Source organism: Amphiura filiformis, chromosome 14, assembly GCF_039555335.1.
Source record: "Amphiura filiformis chromosome 14, Afil_fr2py, whole genome shotgun sequence".
NCBI classification, from domain to species: Eukaryota; Metazoa; Echinodermata; class Ophiuroidea; order Amphilepidida; family Amphiuridae; genus Amphiura; species Amphiura filiformis.
In genome coordinates this window covers 15187889-15211045 of record NC_092641.1, presented here as the reverse complement: position 1 = coordinate 15211045, position 23157 = coordinate 15187889, and the positions used below count along the sequence as shown (strand labels likewise).

Below are 23157 nucleotides of genomic sequence, written 5' to 3'. Positions count from 1 at the left end.
GTTGCATAGTTATGCACCGTATTTTATTTCATTGTTACAGTAATCTGTGATCCTGAATGTATCAATGGTGGCGGGTGTGTGCTGCCTAATCAATGCGACTGTTTATTTGGATATGCTGGAAAGCACTGTCAGACAGGTTGGTGTATATAGTTATTTCATGGAAATCTATCAAATAAATAATCAAATAAATAAATAATAACCAAGTAACGAATAATACATAGATAAATAATAATAAATAAAAATAAATAAAGATAAATAAAAATAAATAAATAAATAAATAAATAAATAAATAAATAAATAAATAGTTAATTAATTAATTAATTAATTAAGTAATTAGCAAGATATTTATTCACCTGTTATGCACCGTATTTGTTTTTATTTTACAGCTCTCTGTGATCCTGAATGTATCAATGGTGGGATATGTGAGTTGCCCAATCAATGTGACTGTTTGATTGGATATTCGGGAGATTACTGTCAGAACGGTGAGTGGTTATAGTTGTATCATATATACTAAATAGTTTTCACACGTACCTGTGACTCTCATTCATCTGGGCATTTTACAATTAGGATGTAATATATATCTGATCAACCAGACCTATTTTCAATGGAAGAACTGACGTTGCGACTTTCATACAGGTCGTTAGTTTAATATCCATTGCCATTTACGTATACGTTACAAATAAATAAAATAAATAACATAAACATGTAAATATTAAATAAACACATAAACTAATAATATTACCTGTTCCAGCCATCTGTGACCCGAACTGTCTGAACGGAGGAATGTGTATTAAACCCAGTGAATGTGATTGTACTTCAAAATATACAGGGCCAATATGCGAACAAGGTATTTTTTTTTATCAATCATTCAATATCTATTGAGAGTGCTATTCACAGAGCCTTTAATATGATCCATCGTACGATTGATTTACAAGTAATTCCAGTGACGTAGCGTCATAAGGACAGGGGCACGTGCCCCAAATCGATTGGAAAATTGAGAAAATCCCATAGGTTTTGATATTGATCGCCTTTTAAGTTCACATGATAACAACCTCAGAAAAAAGACTATTTCATAACATCGCCTACACAGTGAATGCATAAAAGTGTTGTTATTATTATTATTTATTATTATTTGCTCATTTATATAGCGCCTCTTCAATAGATCGAGGCGCTTTACAAGATAAATACTAAAATACACAATTTAAAAACATGAAAGAATATACAGAATAATATAATAATAAAATACAATGAAAATATGATATAGTAAAATAAATAAAAGCATCAATTCAATATTACCGAATCAAGCATTAATTACAATCATTATTACACCAAAGCAAAAATATTTAAAAACATTATAAAAATTATGCAAAGATAGCTACTCTTTGGGGAAAGATGAGTTTTTAATAACTTTTTGAATACTTTTACACTGGGAGCCTGACGGATCTAAATGGGAAGCTGATTCCAAAGCTTGGGTCCAAGAACACAGAAAGCGCTATCGCTAATGACACGTTTAGTAGATGGAACTTCAAGGCGCAAAGTATCTTTAGATGATCTAAGGCCAGCTCGACCAGGCTTATAACTACGAAGAAGGTCTTGGAGATACATAGGAGCTAATTTATACACACAGTTTTAGTGGACCTCGGACCTAACAAGATTTTTTGGTAACAATTTGAAAATGTTTTTCTTCATGTCGACTTTTATTCAATTTTGACTATATTTCGAGACCATACAATTATTCCCAATGATTAAAAACTTTTGAAAGGAGAAAAACTTGTCACTAACAACTTTTCTTTCATGACTTTTCGAAAACATATATGTATTTAATAAGTAATAAAACCCGGGTCTCTAAGATAATTGGACAGACAGTAGATATAATGAAATGTATAAGGCAATGATAGTTTATAAAAATAATGATGATGGTTGATAATTTTCATCTCAATTTACAGCAATATGTTCTCCGGATTGTACAAATGGTGGCGCCTGTAGCGCACCTGACACATGTGATTGTACAAGTGACTACATAGGCGATATTTGTGAGATTCATAATATCCGTACGTATAATATTCCGAATCAGGGTATTGGAAACTAGTTTATTATATTCAAGGATATCATTATGTAACCCAGCCATATCAGGGAAGCGACATGACATGATCAAATACTATACAGTAAGCCATATAATTAAGGTACCAGTTGTGTTCACACCTGTATATCCTAAATTAAGACAAATATGACAAAATTAAAACAAACAGCCAATTATAACTCTAATCTTTATCTCTGATTTAAGATCTTTTTTGTTGAAATTGGATGAGAATTGAAGAAACGGTGATCTAAAACCTAATGAAGAAATGAAATCAAAAGTTGCACTTTGCAATGAAAGTACGACACATTTTAAAGTGCTAATCAATTGTTCGCGAACACTGGAGAAAACTGCAACTTTTAAATTGGCACCTTCCTTGGGTTTTTGGATCGCCGTGTCTTTGTTTCTTGACCAATTTCAACAAATGAGGTCTTAAATTCGAGCTAAAAGATGCAGCTATTGACTGTTGGTTCCAATTATGACATATCTGTCTTTGTTTAAGATATACAGGGGGTGAACATAACTGGTACCTTAATTTTTTTGGTTTACTGTATTTACCTGTCAGGTAATACGTGGCTTACTGTATATACCAAATTCTATTTGTACCTGATATAATAAACATGTTGTTCATTACTTTTCATTTGTAATTGAATATTTTAATTCTTATTGAGAAATCCTTCCCATCATTATCTTTTGAAATTTAAAGGTTCATACTCAGCAATTTTACCTGAACTGAATGTTGTATAGAAGAGAAATTCAATTATCGTTAAAATACATTAAAAGCTCCAAAGCTTAATTACATTGCAAACAATCGAGGCGAGAAGTACTAATCAAGAATGGATTCAACGGCTAGAAACATATTAAGAAACACATTACAACCCAAACGTGTTTGATTGGATACACATTATTAATTGATTACATTGCAAACAATCGAGGCGAAGAATCAAGAATGGATTCGACGGCTAGAAACATGCAATTAATGTGGTTCTACGCCATTTGATAAATTTGTGATTATTTTTGCATTTTTCTCAACAAATAATAACTTTTGTTACCAGTGTGTAGTTATTTTGTGAGAAAACTGCAGAATTTCTCACAAAATTGATCAGTGGTGTAGTACCACCTTAAGAAACACATTACAACCCAAACGTGTTTGATTTGATACACATTGTTCCAACCGTGAAGACAAAATTCACATTGTTTATTAAAGAGTACTGCTGAATAATAAATGAATTACTGCTTTGTGGCCGCTTCACATACAAATTTAGGGGCAATTAATAAGATGGGAAATCGATGCATGAAATCACACTATCTGGATAGATAAATAACATAGTAGATGATGTTAATGATTTCATCTTACAATATGTAAATTATCAACAGTGACAAAAAAGGCGGGAAACTAGTAATGATGGAATATTCTACTTGAATGAATTTTGAATATTATTATTCGGTATATTTACATCTAAATTTAAGCTAATTGAAAATCCATACTTTTTGCTAATTTTAGTGGTAAAAGTGTTAAACCCACCACATTACCATGGGGTAAGACAAACCTTCAAAGTTGATTACTATAATGAAAGACAAAGATAAAGACAATTTATCGCGTCTGACGTCATTTGTCAATCAAACTCGAGCACGGTTTGTTTACAAGTGTCGTAATGATGACTTGCTGAACGCGGATTTATAACCGGGCGCCGTATTGTTAATTTTGCACCTTGAAACATGCAAACCATCTCAAAAGTTAGGTCTTTATAGTAGGAAACTTTCTTAACCGAAGGCACCATGTCCACAATGCCTAGAAAAGCTGCTTTTTGCCTTGTAAAAATACGTAATTTTTCGCCATTTGCTGTTATTTCTTTTCTCCGATCAGCACCAGATAGATCGGTCTTCCTTTTACGCGCTGATTAACCTATGTAAACCAATCAAGGATCGTAATTGACAGTGACATCAGACGCGATAAATTGTTTTTATCTCTGTCGTTAATTATAGGGTGGGGATGGTGGGTACGCCCACCGTATGTTTCTAAGTAAAATCCGTTGTTATAATGTTGCTCTTGTGAAATTGTTCCAAGAAATATAGATTTAAACTTCAAATCCCTTGAAAATTGCATGTTCGTGGAAATTTAATCAAAAATAAATTTTGAGTACACATTATGACGTCATAGTGACATTTAAAGCTATACATTGGTACCAATATAACATTGAATTTTAACATAGTACAATATAGGGAGGTGGTACCCCCTTCGTAGTTCGTGTTTATTGATCATATTGTAGAGTAGGCCTATTTAGGTAAGCAGTTTTTACAAACAAATGTGTCGCTAATTAGTGCCCTTTCTAGTCAATGGTAAAACTCTAATAAATAATGACATTTTTTATGCCTTTAGCTTCGATCAATTTTGATAATGCGACATACCGTATTGATGAATCGGATGGCTCCGTAATGATGATGCTAACAAATTCTGGTCCAATGTCAGGGACTGTATGTGAGTATAGCAAAAATATAAACGTACCATTATTTAAAAATAATTCTTGCCCACTATAGGTTCGATCTTTACCACAATACAGATCAACACACATGAATCCAAACTTTTGCCCTAACCTATAAGGAAGAATCCCATATTACTCTAAACATGGGACCAAAAACAAATCAGTAGGGATTCTATCAAAAAATGAAAAGTACAAAATTAGAGTGTGGACAATTTTTTTCTCCCCTCCCCCCTCCTGACAAAAAAAATCCAGGCACGCCACTGCAAATGTACTGCAAACTGCTTTCATTGGGCCTTCATATTGAACATTTTAAAAGTTTTTCCAACTTAACATTTTACACAATAGTGTAAAATTTTCCACCAAATGCCTTCATTTGGCGCTGATTTTGTAAAATATACCAAAGACGTAGTGGGGCACATCCCCCTCAGAGACCACGTGCAAAAGGCCCACTTCGCGGTCATATTTCACACGTAAGGGATGTTGTTCTTGATATATTTATTTCATTGTGATGCTTCTCCATTGACTAAAAAGGTCCTTTTCAAACTTCTGGACCTGAGAGCTCATCAGCATTTCATAACTTATAAGGTCAGCTTTACATTGGAGAATCGATTTAGTGAAGATAACTGTTGCTTTTATAATAGACGTTTATTTTGAAGGTCAAATTTGTTGTTGATTCGCAAACACTGAACACCGGGAATATACCCCTACATATATAAACGCACCACACGCAAAATTAATTTAAACTTACTCCCGAGAAAATAACATTATTTTATATATTAATAATTTTTTTAAATACTCTACTTAAAAGTCATCCAGACATTTGACAAATATGCGACCAAAAGCGAAGACTACGTTCCCATTCACAAAGAAAGCATTAGTATCGGCGGTTACCAATCTAAGCAAGCTTCCATTACTATCCTGGATGACAACCAAGTGGAAGAAGATGAGGACTTATTTGTAGAGATAACCGGTGCTGCGGTGGGAGAAGGAATCACCGTGGTTAACATAACGATTGTTGATAATGACCGTAAGAGATTACAAAACAAAGTTCGCAATTGAAATAGATCTTTGTTACCCCGAAAAGATGAAATCACATAATTGTAAAATACAAAGTCGAGTCTGTAATACAAATTACTTGTTATATTTGGGTCTCAATTAAAGATAATCGCCTGTTCGTGGGATTTGTAGCCGAAATCAAATTTCGATTTATACTTCGTAAATGATCAGAATGTCCCAATTTTGCGAGGGTCCCCTCACCTTATTCTTATTTATTTTGATATTACTAGATAGAAGAGACCTATAGCTACACGTTGGTTACTAGATATAACAATATGAAGTTCGGTTTCAAATACCTCCTTCATGTCCATTTTAATTTTGATGAAAGTATGGAAATTATTGTAAAAATAAAGTTACTAAATAGAGATTTCGTTCTTGTAATTGTCGTCCCATAATTATAGCTTCAATTGTATTTGTGGCGGCTCGTTCCAACATTATCGAATCTGCGAGAACATTCCAGGTGCATGTAGCCAACAATGGTTCTGTTACTGGAACAGCATGTAAGTAAGAAACTTCAAATAGTACGTCTTGTAGAACGAATAATACGTTAAGCTACTAAGTCGATTGAAGTATTGATGTTACCCATTATATAAAGCGATAAAAATCAATGAATCGAACCTATATGGGTCCTTTAAAGCTCTGGTGAAAAAAGTGCGTGACGCCACATTTTGTGCGTGGATATTAATGATGTATTACAACAACATTCATTGCTTCTGGATAAGAAAATAATTTCTTAACGGATGATTTGGGTTGGAGGTGAGGTCGAGAGCGGGGACCCAAGCACAGTCATGTGTATAGTTGCTAGTGCATTTAATTGTATAAATTTCCATGAGGGAGGGCTTGTCACCCTGTTTAGGGCCTATATATTTTTTTACCTGTCAAATAGATATCACTTCATCGGATGTATCTGCGACTGAAAATGAAGACTACGGATCAATAAAACAGCTAGCGGTAACCGTCGAAGCAAAAGAAACCCAAAGTATTACAATCCATGTTCTCGATGATAATTTGGTTGAGTTTGAAGAAACATTCCTTGTCAAACTTAGCGGCGACGATGTTGGTATTGATGGAATTAAGACAATGGAGATAATAATCGAGGATGAAGATGGTAAGGCCCAAGGTTGATTTATACATTTATTGAATGGCCTTTGAAAATTTGGGTACAAACACTCATACTTGCAACTTGAGGTCAAATTTTGCACGTTGAGTGTTTAATTGAGATTATTGAACGATGCCACTGGAATGAGGCCATTGTGGTCCATAGTAATAGTTATATTAGTTTTAGATACGGAAGGGTTTAGATCCGACACAAAGATTTACCTTGACTACTCAAAAGTACAATTACATTGAGCATTTCTATCTTAAATACTCACATGAGACAACTTCGGTATCTTGAGCAAAAAGCGGAATCGACCCGATATTTTGTGCATAAACTGTTATTGACCGAGTAAAGACGGTTGCAGAGGAACATGACCTGCACTCAAATATTGCTATACCAATAAAGCCATTAAGTACACAAGAGGAATTGCATGTGTTCTATAAAAGCGATCCCTTGGCTTCATTTTGATATAAGGGGTGTTATTTCCGTTCCCATGTGCATGATTTTTCCGAGAGGGGGAAACGCCCATGTAATATTGAACTTAACTTGAGGCCTTAACGCGGTGAGCAATTACGTCGACATAACCGCTAGGGGAGCGTGGCTTAGCGGTTAAGGCGTTGGACTGTGAATCCAAGGTTCAAGGGTTCGAATCCCAGGTCCGCCTGAGCTTGGCTGGCTCTTTGTGTCCTTGAGCAAGGCACTTCACTCTACTTGCTTAGTGCTTCGGAGGGCACTTTACGCCGTCAGTCCCGTGTACATGTATTTCTGACATTAATGCAGTGTGCACATTAAAGAACGTCACAGGCTGTTCGAAAAGAGCAGGGGATCATCCTGGTACTGTTGACTGTACTTCAAAAATACACTCATCTACTCTAGGTTCCAGAGTAAAAATAAGTACAGCTTGTCTGTACGCAGTGCGATAATACTCGATTTGGATATGATTTTGGTATGATTCTGATAAAGTCATAAATATCTTTGTATTTAAAGCTCATTATAATCTTCCCATTTAACAGCTTCTATCAATTTTGTGAGCTCAACAGCTGAGGTTGATGAAGCATCTGGTATCGTAATATTAACTCTTCAAAATAATGGATCTGCGGATGGCACAGTGTGTGAGTATTCGACAGTCCGGAAACCATTTAGCTTTTGTGTCTGTAAGGTGCAAGCAGAATGAGTTGCATTTCGCCCCAGATTTAGCCTGTTATATTACACTTCAGTATACGACGTTCGTGCTTGCAAATTATATTTCGGGATTCATAGTTCGTTCTGCCTGACACAGCACTATTTAAATTTTTTATCATTCTTACAAAATAGTCTTGCAGACAAAAGATATTTCCACAAAGGAGGACATTGATTACAAGCCTATATGGAACGTTCCAATATCTGTTGCGCTGGGAACCCCTAAGGAAGTGTCAGTTGTTGTCCATGACGATACAGCGATTGAAACAAAGGAGAGTTTTGTTGTAGTAATCAATGGGACAGACGTAGGGGAAGGAATTCACATGGTAAAGGTCACGATTTCTGATGATGATGGTAAGTGTGTACAACATAAGTCCTGCTTTTCATATGCTGACGAATAACATATTGTGTCTGACGTCCTCTGTCAATCAAACTCGAGCACGGTTTGTATGCAAGTGTCATGATGATATGAGTTGCTGAACGCGGCGGTAAAACCGGGCGCCTTATTGTTAATTGTGCACCTTCAAACTTACAAACCATCTCAACAGTTAGGTCTTTATAGTAAGAAACTTTCTTTCCCGAAGACACCATGTCAACAATGCCTATAAAAGTTGCTTTTTGCCTTGTAAATGTACGTAATTTTACGCCATTTTCTGCTATTCCTTTTCTCCGATCGGCACCAGATAAATCGACCTTCCTTTTACGCGCTATTAACAAATCAAGGATCGTAGGGAATTTGATTGACAGTGACGTCAGACGCAACCTAGTCTTTTTTTTTTATCTCTGTCTTCAATTATATAAATCGTCCATATGACCATGACTTCACCAAGCGTGGGTAGTGACCATCCGTGACGAAAACGTCTATGAGTTTGTCATTACGCAAACACAACGACGATATCTATTATCGTCTGCCATGCACGCTCCATATGTACATTTGGAGAACAGCATTGACATTGATGATATCGTGTTTATAAACAACGAAACCGTGGTCAAAGAAGGATCTCACGTGATTACTAACAAAAAGGCTATTTACGCCATCTAGAGCTGAAGCTTACTAACTAAATGAGAGAAACCATCTACAGATTGTAAAATAACGGCTGAAATAACGGCGCGCTTTTGTAATTTGCTAGTAATTAGAGCCTATGTAAACCGCGGTTTACATGTTTTCTCGTGTTTTTGCTGTCAACGCATGCACTGCAATTGACCTAATTAGTAGTTTACACAAACATAAGTGACTGGGGAGTATTCACATATACCAAATCTTTTACAATATTTTAAATCTGATTTAAAAGGCTAAAGATTTGTGTCTGTAGCGGTACGTATGTATGTGGGACTAAGCGTTATATGTCGGTGTGTTTACATTAAACATTAACTGCATCCTTAACCGGGGGTATTAATTTATTGCAGTACTGAAATCACCAAAAGAATTATTTGACGAAAGAATCGTCAACGCTATTAAAGAAATTGAGGCGTTACCATATCCCGAAAGCAAAAATGAAATAAGTGCGGTAAGTAAAAACAAGGTAATATGATTGTAGGGGTATGGCACATTGGTTTTGTGTAGTGTAATGCAAGATATCCCAGGTTCGATCCCAAATAATAATAATAATAATAATAATAATAATAATAATAATAATAATAATAATAATAATAATAATAATAATAATAATAATAGTAATAATATAATATAATAAATAGAATAACCGTCGTGGCCTTTTTTCAGTCCATCTTTGATAGCGTGTTCGAAGATTTTCTTCCATCGACTGACCTACAAATTGATGATTTCTACGTTGGTTATGATGCTGATAATAACATTGGAACAAGTGGAGGAGGAGGTGACGGTGTCGGTGGTGGTGTTGGTGGTGGTGACGGTGGCGTCGATGATGGCGATGATGGCGTTGGTGGTGATGACGGTGGCGTCGATGGTGGTGTTGACAGTGGAGTTGATGTTGGGGGCGGTGGCGTCGATGGTGGCGATGGTGGCGTTGGTGGGGGTGATGGTGGAGTCGGTGGTGGCGTTGGTGGTGGTGTTGACATTATTGGTGATGGTGGAGAAGGAGGTGACGGCGTTGGTGGTGGCGTTGGTGGTGGTGACGGTGGCGTCGATGATGGCGATGGTGGCGTTGGTGGTGATGATGGTGGTGTCGGTGGTGGCGTTGACAGTGGTGATGATGTTGGCGTTGGTGGTGGCGACGATGGCGTCGAAAATAGTGGTGATGATATCGATGCTGATGGTGGCGGCGACATCGATGGTAGTGATGGTTGTGGTAGTCTTGGAGGAGTGAAAGGAAATGTTAATAGCACTAATAATGGCATCCTTTCTGTAAGAGAAACAAAGGTAAGCATTTAAAGTATAAACTATATCGTAGGTTTTTATTCCAAATAAATTTTAACCACAATTGAAATTGGTCCGGAGGTGGGGGATGGAACAATTTCTCTTGCCTTCCTTGTGTTATAACAATGGTAAAGATTTTCCAAGAGCAACCTTCCCTGTAGAGATAGATCGCGTCGTCGTTTTTCTGATGATCAGACGGATAATTTAGTACAGGTTTTAAACAATAATTAATCTTATTTGTACCATATAAAGTGTAATAATCAGGTTTGCTGCCGGATCAGGTTATCATTAATATTTTGTTTTAAATATTTCTAACTTCAGTTCTTGAACGTTACGCTTGTATGTTGTAAGCATGGTATTAGTTAATCATTTATTCCGCCTTCAAAATAGGTTCAGTTTCAGTCCCTAGATCGGAATATCCTAGCAGAAGGTTCATTGAGCATCATAGCAGCACTCTCACTATACATACCAGAAGACGAAAATTGGAAGAGTAACGGAACTGGTGTAGAAGACTGGCCACAAATCAATATTGAAACACCAGGAATAAGTAAGCTAATATAATGATGATGATGATGACGATGGTGATGATGATGATGATGATGATGATTATGATGATGATGGTGATGAAGATGATAATGATGATGATGATAATGATGAAGATGATGATGATGAAGATGATGATGGTGATGAATATGATGATGATGATGAAGATGATGATGATTTTTAATAAAATTCATGATGAAAACATGAATGATTATGACGACGTACACAACGACATATGATAATAATGATGATGATGATGATGATTTTTAATAAAATTCATGATGATGATGATGATGATGATGACGAAGATGGTGATAATGATGATAAAATAAAAGAGATGTCAATGACGACGTAGACGACAACGATGATGGTGATTACAATAATGCCAGTAAAATGATGATGATAATGATGAAGATAACAATGACAATGATGACGATTATATCCATGTCAGCTGACCATAACGCTGTTATAGAGTTAGTTCACAAATCCCACACCCAAACACACCCCTATCAACGCACACCCACACGAAATCCATTATGTAGTATCTCATTAATTGCAATGTTTTCTGTCCAACTGTAGCCACTACTGCTAAACGATTGCCAGCCCATCAGGTATCCGATGGATTTGAATGGTCTGTTGGTAATAACACATGGGTGCGTATTGCAGGAGATGTGCTGGAAAGTTTACCACCAGGTAGATAATGCTTCTATATTTGTACAAACATTAATTTTATGATTTTAAGGTTAGCAACTATTTTAAACTGTTGCGATTTGGTAGTTCATAGCATCATATTCATCATGTGAATAGTAGTGAGCTTTGGCAAAAAATTGGCAAAAATTGCATTGATCATTTCATAGCGAGAGTGTAGAAAAATTCAAATATCACATATATACTTGTGTAGGTCCTGTAGTTATGTTGCAAAGAGGGCTGAAACAATAACACGAACAGATTTGAATCATATTTAATTAATTCTTTTATAAAAGGCAATAAAGTGATTACGCTAACATACATTGACTCTGTGAACAAGGCGGTGAATAATGGATTCGTTAATGTGTCAGGCGCTTCAAGGTATGATATTCCAATTTTATTTTAGTTACAGCATAAAATGTGCTTGAAGGTCGTATTCATAAGTACCTCAAGTTGGGGGTACATGTATCTCATTTTGCTAGTGCCAGTCAAACACCTTTAAGCCAATCAATAATCCTATTGTTAAAGAGGATAATAAGCTTCTACATATGTCTATAGAATTCTTAAATAGCTCTAGTCTTTGTTTGCTTTGGTTAATCCTGTTCAAGTGGTGGGTTACAAAGCATTGTATTTTGTCTAGGTATGTATAACCAACAATAACCTGGATATCGTTTGAAGTCAAATGATATACCATTTTAAAGCTTATGATATACATTTTGTAAACACGAAATAAAGCAAGATTGACCGGGCCGACTTAACGGCTAGTTTGTGGTGGACGGTTACTAATGAATGTATTGCATTTACATTGTCATGTGATTATTGTAAAATCACTGTACCAGTTCTCTTGCTTTTGGGATTCAGTGCCTAAGTTTTATTTCACATAATAAATTTATAGCAAACATTATTGTTAATTTCTTTTTTAGATTGTGGCAGATTGTGACTGGAACCATAGGTGTACGGCTTCTATTTAACGATTCTGCATATTCCATCCCAATCAAATATGGATTACCTATTCAGGTGTGTGAACACAAAACACTATAGATGATTGGTTTTGGTAAAGGGGGAAGTTGAACTTATTTCCCCTGTAGTTTACTTACAATTCAGAACATTAATGTAATAATTTAAGAACAAGAGTCAAATAAAGATCGGCTTATGTTGTATAAGTTGCGAAGAATGAAATACTTCTACTGGGAACTTTTGTGAAGTTTTGGCACAACTTTATACGATGTGCATCAGTGAACGTCGTCAATGTCAGAACTATATTCTGGGTTTACATTTTTACTTGTTCCTCTCATATGAAAAGGTGTTGTTCGCCTGTGTTGTCATACGGTTGTAAATTCAATAGACTATGACTTTGCTAAAGAGCGCTTACAACATGATATGTGTAATGTTTGTTACAATGAGTTGGAAAAGTTTTTGACATTCGTGGTTTAAAGGTATGCTTATCCATGTGCGAAAATATCAACTCAATATAATATTGCAAGGGAATGATTACTTATGTAAATTTTTGAAAACAAAATATATTTTCATATTATGTAAAGCCTTATAATGAGGAGTTAACATGCATTGGTTCGCATCAATATTGAATGATCGTTCGTATACTTATTCTTTTTCCTGCCGATGCAGTACCCCAAATGTGGTTCTTCAAATAAAGCAGCAAATCTGGAGAATGGCTTTGAAACATTATGTTCATTTTGGGATACCTCAATCAGGTACGTAAAGCCAACGAGTTCCCAATATGTGCTCAATGGAGTTCATTAAGCGATTTAATTAGAACTTACCCAAGGATTACGTAAAGTAAACGGTAAAGGAGTCGAACCTGTATTTACAGGACGGAGTGCCCATCTCTCTTTCTTCACCCAGGGTACCGGCATTCCTTATTGCTGGGAGGGTAGCAGAGCTGTAGAGGAGGTGTGGCGATCCCCACACAGCGTAAGATTTGAAAGTTGCAGTAAATTATTTTGATTTGTACTCAGTCTAATGGAAGGAAATCTGTGTAATGATATCTGAGTGATTTTGTATTGTTGTAAGTGCATCTTTCAAATCTGGAGCTCACTACATTAAATTGCCCGGTATTTTATTGTTTTATTGGGCTATCGTATCAAATGAGGTGTCAAAATGCGCAGAAATAAATCAACACACTTGACAGATTTGTAATACAATAGCCCGTTTTTGAATAATGGTCATTATTTAAGGGGGGGGGAGTTACTTATTTTGAGATGTTTATTTAATCCTCTCTTATTTTAAAGCATGTATTCTGTAATTGGCCAGTCTGAGATCAATGGATCTGATGATTTCATCACATGTCAATCCAATCACACAACAAGCTTTGCTGTATTGATGCAATTCAACGAACGCCCGGTAAGAACATCGGGATCCGGAGATCTGCTTATTATGTGCTTGTTGTATGGTTTTGTGTGTAATATGCCCAACTGTTTTCTCTGTCATCATCATCATCTTCATCTTCATCTTCATCTTCTTCATCTTCATCATCATCATCATCATCATCATCATCATCATCATCATCATCATCATCATCATCATCATCATCATCATTACCATTATCAACATTATTTCAAGACTTGCCATCATTTCCTATCATTGCAGATTCCTGCGGTTCACGACCGTGTTATGGACAGCATGACCAAAGCTTTTACAGCCGTGTCCATCGTATCACTCTTCATCACAATATCCATTTTTCTTATGTTCGAGTAAGTTCATTCTCGATTAATCCTATTTTATAATACGAACTGGTTTATTTTCAACGTTGATTCTGTTATAATGTAGTGGCATTGTATAGCTATGGACAGGCCCGTACGCAGGATTTCATTTGTGGGTGCTAATTTTGAAACAATGGACTTTTTTCCAAGGGGGGGGGGTGATTTTGTGAAAAGTGGACTTTCTTCCCAAAATTTGGACCTTTTTTGTGCAAAATGCGTAAAAAACCTGATTTTTTTTCTCACTACGCTCGCAAATTCTGAAATTTTGGGACTTTTTTTATACTTTTCCAAAATTGGAGGGGGGGGGGGGGCGTCGCCTGGCTATGGACACGTGGCGCAATGGTTAGAGTACTTGCCTTTAGTGCATGAGGTCCCGGGTGCGATTCCCGGCGGTGGCGATTTGCTGGGATATTGACTTGGAAAAAAAGTCTGAAATTAATTGGCAACATCTGTAGATTAAATTCAGACTTCCGCTCTCCCCATGGTTCATTTAGAATTGGGTAAATGAATCATGAAAGTACTCCGTCCTTCGGAGGGACGTTAAGCCGTCGGTCCCGTGTACAGAGAGTCACACCTGTACATGTATCTCGCAGCCAGTTTCGAAAAGAGTAGGGTGTTAACCCCTGACTGTTCCCAATCCGTCCCGGTGTTCAAATGGACCCCAATGGAAATAAGCTTCAATAGAGGCTTTCTTGGGTTATCCAGGGTTGTCAAAACCCGAACAAATCAAATCAAATCAAATCCTATCCAGTTATACTAAAATAAGTACAGAATACACCGGTCACGTAAAGGAGCGTTAATACTACGCCGCAATTGCTTGCGGTGCGGTGATTTGCCGATATTTTGCCGCAACTCAACGCAACTCGTCGCATTTCCAAGTTTAAATGTATTTAACTTTATTGCGATACCGCAATGCAGTATTTTGCAATAGAATACAGTGCGGCAACGCACCGCACCGCAAAGCAGTTGCGACGTAGTATGAACGGACGTTAAGGGTCAACTCTGATGGTTTGGCTTACACCAGGTAAGGTGGTAGGTTAACTCTTTGAGATCCACGATTAGCTTAAATTATTTGGGTGTAACCACCTGCGTTTTTGTATGTCAGATGAGAAAACTTCACTGAACAAATATTTGATGTCATTTTTACACCAAAACTAGTGTAAAAAATGGGTCCTCGGGTGGCAACCTAGAGGTGTCAAATTTTTTTCTTTAATGGGTGTAAGAAATTGACACTTTTGGGTGTTATGTTCTTTTTGACACCCATGGTGGCCACCCGAGGACCCAGTTTGAAAAACAGGTCATTGCACTTAAAATGGGGTGTTAAATTGGCTCTCTAAGGTGTCATATTGAGATACATTATTTTACACTTACCGGGCTCGATAGCATGGACAAAATAGCGACACGAATGTCGAGACACTTCTGTTTGTGCCAAGGCGCATGCGTTAATATGTTGTCAGACGCTCTTGCTGGTATCAGAATACTTTGACACCTCAAAAAACTGTGCGCTTTTTCCGCCGTCACCTTTTGACACCCTAGGAGTCATTTAATCTTACACCGGTTTTGGTGTTAATCACTAAATGATCACTGAAATGTGTCAGTGTCTCCGTAAAACGGTGGCACGTTACGGTGCCACCGTAAAAGAATATACAATTTTATTATTATTGTCGATTACACCAAGTTTAAAGTCAAAACAATACCGTTGACAGTGTCATTTACAATTGACTTCTAGAAGGTGTCGCTGTGACACCAATTGTTTCAGTGTTGTGGGATATACGTGTTAAACCCCCAGAGATAGCAAGTGAATAAACATTACTTTGTTAGTTTTTTCTTCAAATTCATGTAGGCCATGATTGTCCGTCTAATGATGGTGTTATTATTCTATAAATCCAATAGGACATTGAGGAACTCCGAGCGATACCAAATACACATCCACTTAGCGGCTTCATTGATGGTAGCTTTGTGTTTGTTTTTGATAGGGATGGAGATGACAAACAATAAGGTGTGTATTGGAAAAACGGTACATGATAAATTCGGCGTTTGGTGATTATAGTCAAACACTTGATCGTAAAGACCATTAGTCCATTCGCTCTAAGAGTGAAGGTTTTGACTGGATGTGTTTACAAGTTTAATGGGTTACCTTATTGATATCACTAACCACAAGTTCCAAAGTGGTACTCAAGAAGTCATAATATGATAAGAGACTGTATACAATTTTAACTATTTTAGTCTAAAATAGTATGCCATTTTATCAGTGTGCAGTAGTGTGGTTTGGTGTTTATCAATATTGGGAATTTGTCAACTCCCCAAAACCTTCACAGTTAGGGCAAATGGACTTTTACTTTGTTTTTAAATGATGCCGTTAAAAACGTTAATGGGTATCAAAGCTAGCTGTTTCATGCCCAGGATCTGGACAGAGATAGGTGTCAAATGCTAAAAACCATGCTTAATGCCATTTACAATTCTACAATCATTTTTAGAATTTGCTGAGTTCCTAGCATTTTGCGTTTGCGAGGTATGCATGATTATGTGCATTACACGGCTCCATAGACAATGTGTTGTAATTTCGTTCTGGTGTACCAGATAAAGTGGTTAGTTCATTCGGTATAGCTAGATAGTTATTTGCCAGCTAGTCACTAGATTCAATGGAAGTATTATTTCCCCCCTTTTTTTTCATCTTATACACAGCCGTAACTAAATATTATTTTCACAATTTATCTTCTACTCTTTGAAGATTGTATGTACTGTGATTGCCATGCTGCTTCACTTTCTGTTTCTCTCCGTCTTCGGATGGATGATGGTTGAAGGCATCAATCTTTATTTCAAGATCGTCAAAGTTTACGGATCAGAGAAGAATCGAATGCCATTGTATATTGGTATTGGATATGGCATACCGGCTGCCATTGTAATCATCAGTGGCGCTTTAAAATTTGACAACTACACTTCTCCAACCAGGTACGCAAAATGTTAATTTTAAAACGCTACCTCTGCATTAAATAAAGTTCTCATTTTCACTTTGCAACTTAAGTGCCCCTAAGAATGAGTCCTGTGCTGGACATGTTGACATATAGCCAGTGACCGGCGGTATGGCCCAAAGTCGTCGGCCGTATCACATACTGACGTATTCGACATTTTAAACATTTTTGAGAAAATTTGTATATTCGTTTGTTATGTTCTACTCTATATATTCACCAAAAAACATGCCTCAAAGTGGCTTAATTAGTGTAATATTAAGAAATTTAACAATGTCGTATTTACAAAACATTTACATCACATAACGACGTATTTGCCGATCACCTATACTGCGCAAGCCCAGTATATCATATCTGCAATTTGAAGAATTTGCCGTTTCACATACTGTCGTATTTGTGCTACGTATTTGCGCGACTCTGTCATTGCACGTCAAAATTGTTGTTTTGTCCTTTTCACATACTGACGCATTTGCGCAACTGTTTCACATACTGACATATTTGCGCGACGTATTTGTCATTTGAACGGCGAAATTGACATTAGTCCTTTTCACATAGTGACGTATTTGATCTAATATTGATTTTTTGCAGAATAAGTGAATTATATTGAAAATATGGTATATTTGCATTACTGTTAACCTGGTTTTAATCGACAATAATATTTTAATCAAGATTATGCAGCAAATGAAAATCGGTAGATTTCCAAGTTTTTCTCGAAATGCGTATTTTGCAAATACGTCAGTATGTGATACGGCCGACGAAGTGTTGTTATAAAGCTGGAAAGTGTAATATCATGTGGTTTATCTAAAGTGTACAAGTTGAAAATACCAATTGACCAATAGCCATTTTGATATTGAGAAGTGCAGAGTACATTGAAAATAATCATCTGCACGTAGATTTTTATAATAAATGTCAAAAACAATAAATTAATAACCAGACTAAAAGTAGATAACTTCGTAAAAACATAAAGATATGGTATTTTCATATTTATCTTGTTTAGCTGCTGGTTGGACGTTCAATCTGGTCTCATATGGGCCTTTGGGGCACCGGCTATAGCTGTCATCTTGGTAAGTATATTCCAGAAACGTCATTGCATAAATACACTTTATGTCCGTCATTAATTTGAAGATTGCAAACGATAAGTACATATCGTATGTCGGTATCCATCCCATATTTATCCAGCAACTTTCATGTAGATAAATATTTCACAGAATTTCGGATATGAAAAACATGACTTTTCTCACAAGATATGTTGATTTGGTGTCTTTTGCCCTGTGTCTACTTAGACAATAATAACTGCGCACCATCTATTTTGAGGTCATTGTGTGAAATCGGAGGGTTTTGTTTTGGGCTGAGGTATACCGGTAAATACCGAGGCCCAAAACAAATCCCGACAATTTCACACAATGACCTCAAAATAGATGGTTCAAAGTTATTATTGTCATTCATTACCGTCGTATCTAATATTTTGAACAAATCAAAACGGCATTTTATGTTATTTTATGCCATAAAACGCTGTTAAATATAACCAGTTTTAATCATTGTTGTAACCTACCCTACAAAAAATTCAACCAGGCGAATATAACATTCGCGCCGACAACAAGAGCTACCAATCACAGAAGCGCGACGGCATCGCGTAGGCGTGTGCGTTGCCATAACGCGTAGCTTATACACGCACGCGCGCGCAGAAGTCATTGTTGCGCGTCCGGAGTCATTGTGAGTTATTAATGACCTCGCAATTAGTGCGCGGTCAGGCAATCAATTTCTTTTGATTGGATTACAGGCTTCGCGTATATTAATGAGGTTATGAATCTTTAATAACACTTTCCAAGTCAAGGAAGCTGAATAAAATAATATCCAGAAAACTAATTGAAGTCAATATATTTCTGACCAAAAATACGTTGACCTATTCTGATCTATTTTGTCGCTTGGCGCTTGGCCAAAGAACCACTTAGGCCAAAGAACCACTTAGAACCACTTAGGCCAAAGAAACACTTTCCAAGTCAAGGAAGCTGAATAAAATAATATCCAGAAAACTAATTGAAGTCAATATATTTCTGACCAAAAATACGTTGACCTATTCTGATCTATATTGTCGCTTGGCGCTTGGCCAAAGAACCACTTAGGGATGAAATCAAAACTCCACCGGCGGTTGACCGCCGGTTCCGGTTTCCGGTTTCCTTTGTTTATAACAATAGCAACCGGACGGAACCGCCCGGAGCCGGCGGCTGACCGCCGGTCGAGTTTTGATGTTGTCCCTTATTGTATGCAACTCTTTATTACAACTATACCTATGCTCACCACTGTTCCATTGAAAATCGGTGTTGCGAATTCAATGAAATTTTTAAAATAAGAACGAATAATTAACTAATTAAGTTACCTAATTCAGTTATGGTCAAAATTGTCATCTTTTTTTGCAAGTTAAATAGAATGTGATGAATATTACAATTCCAAAGTTTTAGGGGCCTGAGTTTTCGATCCTAACAGGATCTTTATCAAAGGTGAATATTATAATTCATTACAAAAAAATAATACGTAACTGTCTTTAACTGTGATTTTATTTACAAGATTAATTCAGTGTTATTGCTGCTCATTGGGCGGATCATCTTCAAAGCAGTTGTTGGAACAAAGGCAGATGGTACAAGGTAATATTTAACTGTCATTTTCATTGTTTATTGTTACTTTTTACATCCTAATAATGCCGTTTCCAATGTTTGTTTTTTTTTAAATAGAAACTTGTCAAATTTGACAAGGGAATCTATTCAGATGGGGACATAAGAGATTTCTCTTCAAAATCATATGTGAGATAATTGGTACTGTCCATCGTCTCTGTTCATGGCGGTGCCCCCTCCTCTTTCTTATTTCTATAGCATCCTTTATCCAGCGGGTGTATCTATTTTGCTCTGTGCCGATGACCTCAGCTTTCTTACATGAATAGTACAAAATTCAAGTGTATTTACAATAGGCTTTCTTGAAAAATGAGAGTACCAAGAAAGTTTGTGACAGGTTAATTGACAGCTACTATTATTACTGCTTGGTAGAAAGAGAATACACTGTTTTCTTCAAGATTGCTGGCGACTCATCAGTGGCACATCATAAAAAGTCGTGTTTTTCTTTGTCTGTGAGTTTTAATCTGTAAATCAAAGAACGTCATATTCTACACAGTGTGTTTCTATTCTCAGGGCATCATTGAAGGGTACTCTCATACTGACGCCATTACTCGGTATAACGTGGGTATTTGGATACATGTCTCTTACTGGAGCAGCCATAGTATTCCAATACCTGTTTGTAATCTGCAACTCACTCCAAGGATTCTTTATCTTCATGGCCTATTGTGCCTTAAGCAAAGAGGTAAATATTCCGATAGTAAAAAGTATTCTTACCGGGAAATTAAAATGTTTTATATAATTTTTATATATGAGTGGTTTTTGTCATTTTCTAAATAAATAAAGAGCGAGTCTAGAAGAAACACAGGCATTGCGTGCGGGTGTACACATGATATTTTATCGGAATCTTTACCGTGTACATTAGATTGTACATCAGGCTGCTACATTTATGTGGAATAGAGGTTGTATTAAAATGATCGGTACAGCGTTGTTGTCTACTGAAGTGCCTGTTTTTTCCAAATTCACCATTAGGACTATAGATAAAGTTTTATGAACTTTTATAACATAAATTTACAGAATAAGCGGGAGGGGGAGTAGGGGGGAGGTGTTTGGCTCTTCAGTTTTTCAAACCATCAAAAAATTGGGTCAACCCAATATTGGTTGGAGCTGTCTGGGTACGCCACTGATGTTATGCTGCATTTTGATGTGGCATTCTTTCCCATGCTCACTGGATATTGATGGATACCAATCATTTTGATACACCCTGTTTCATCGGTCAGATTTCAATAGCTTGTGGCTCGTCATTTACAGCTCCACGTTCTTTCTTTCACCAATTAAAAATGCTTGAATTACTTTTTTCAAGGTACAAAATCATATCAAGACAGCCGTTGACCGACACCGGAACCAGGTAGAACCGCGGACAAACACGTTGGTAAGTACAAGTGCTGGGGTTGTGTGTGGCATATGGGTGTGTGCGTTTGTGTATAATTTTAGGGGTGCTTATAGCCTTTATGCACTGTCAATATGTTATGACACAACATCTTATTTGGTCCTATAGCACTATCGGTGACTCTTTCTATCGTACCCTGAAGATTTGTACAGTGCTGACAAACGATAACACTATGGAAATGGTTATTGGTGCCTAACAGGACACCGATAGTGCTATAGGACCAAAAACGAGGTGGTGCCTTATGGAATATTTCCAGTAGAAATTGTCATTTCATTTCTTGTTTAATTTCTTACAGATGACCGAAGACACAAAGTTGGCTGATGTAAAGTCAAAATATCCAACCAATTAAACACCCAAGCCAAGTTCAAACCAGTAGCACAGAAAACATTTCAGATAAACAGGTCTATTATGTGTAGCATATAACGAGACATGGACTTGAGATGAAATGAGACTGACTCGAGCGAAAATCACTTACACCATCCGATTGAATTTGTACAGTTCAAATGACTCAACTCATATATGGGCGACAGGAGTTGATTATTTTTAGGGTGGCAGTTGTTTTTGTTATTTTTCTCCGAAAGCATTTGCAGTCATTTTAACAAACATGCACAGCCAGAAAAAATGTGGTAAAAGTTTTGAGTAATTATGTAACTTTGTTCAGCAAAATTTAACAAAAATTGAGCAAAGTACACATACTATTAGACTAAACTTGGACTAACTTCAATAAACGTTTGTAGTAAAAGTTTATCTGTTGCATAATTACTCCACATTCGGCAAAAATTGTATATAAACTTTATGCTACGTTTTTGCAGTATGGCGAATACGTAACTTACTACAACTTCAGTAGGTCCCTATGTTTACATTTACCACTGTCATATTGGCACTCCTCCCTAATATTATCAGGTGGTGGTGGATGCGATATCGCCATTCTTGACGTCGCCATTGGATTAACACATAATCATGAAATCTTTACAAACAATTCTAAATGTGTTATGTGGTGTAAAAGAAAAATTATGTTATTCTGAAACCGTTGAGGTGCGACGAAGTACCCCACTGTAAACATGTTGTTTTTTCAATTTGTATTTTCGCCATGCTGGTACGTCACGTGTCTTATACCGCCTGAATATTATTGTATATATAACGTCGCCCTCTATAGTCAAAACACAAGGGACCGGTTTCTCGAAACACGTTTCGAACTTTGTTCTTAGAGAGTAACAGTTCAATTTTATTCTGTGATGTTTCATGTCTGTAATATATAAAAGGGATCATCAAATATCGATATTAACCACAAGCCGCCGCGCTTATGTCTAAAATAGAGAGTTTGCGATTTCCCAACACAGTGCTTGGACGCACGTCGATCTATTCAAAACCACTCTCCTGTATCGAAGCGAGGTCGCGTAGATACATCGTTAAAAATTCACATAATTTGTCCATTTTTCAATATGTTAAAGACAGTCAAGGATAATGAACATACGAAGGAAAGTCTAATTATTATTATGATCCTTTTTTATTGTAATAAATCATTATAATAAAGCTACAGCGATGTGTTAAAAACTAACTTCATTTATACGCGATGTTCACACGTAGAGATTGTCCATTGAAATGTGTGTGATACTTTCCGTATAAAAAATGACGATTGCGATTTCGCATTTTGGATACCAACGTCGTATAAAACGTATGCTGATCTTACGACATACCAAAGTTCATGCAACGGCGCCTAATTTTCAGGACTAAAAAGTCTCATTTTAAAAATAAAGTCATGATATATGGATGTAGCTGTCCTTAATCTACTAAAATAATTTTATATGTTTTTGAACAACTATAATATTGGGGGAGCACAAAAATACAATTCAGTTTAAGCAGCATGTTAACCTTGGTTTTCAGTCAAAATCAAAAGCGTGCTGTTTGAATTAGGCAGAGACTCGGTACCCTGCGGTAACCATTAAAGTCTCAATC

General features: G+C 36.6%; 2 protein-coding genes across 2 annotated transcripts; both read left to right on the top strand.

The window, feature by feature from the left end:
* Positions 1-4463: 4463 nt before the first annotated feature.
* On the top strand, positions 4464-12500 carry LOC140169228 (uncharacterized). The gene is made up of 12 exons (XM_072192484.1): positions 4464-4556; positions 5369-5587; positions 6018-6116; positions 6503-6724; positions 7729-7827; positions 8030-8248; positions 9302-9402; positions 9618-10232; positions 10620-10776; positions 11352-11465; positions 11756-11840; positions 12383-12500. Exons 1-12 carry the CDS (start codon positions 4514-4516, stop codon positions 12498-12500), a joined length of 2091 nt encoding a protein of 696 aa, XP_072048585.1. The 5' UTR covers positions 4464-4513.
* Positions 10554-21550, top strand: LOC140169226 (adhesion G-protein coupled receptor D1-like). The gene is made up of 14 exons (XM_072192483.1): positions 10554-10776; positions 11352-11465; positions 11756-11840; positions 12383-12476; positions 13086-13171; positions 13709-13820; positions 14067-14170; positions 16073-16178; positions 16911-17131; positions 18146-18212; positions 19714-19790; positions 20328-20496; positions 21115-21183; positions 21497-21550. The coding sequence occupies exons 6-14, from the start codon at positions 13710-13712 to the stop codon at positions 21548-21550; spliced, it is 978 nt and encodes a 325-aa protein (XP_072048584.1). The 5' UTR covers positions 10554-10776; positions 11352-11465; positions 11756-11840; positions 12383-12476; positions 13086-13171; position 13709.
* Positions 21551-23157: the final 1607 nt, after the last annotated feature.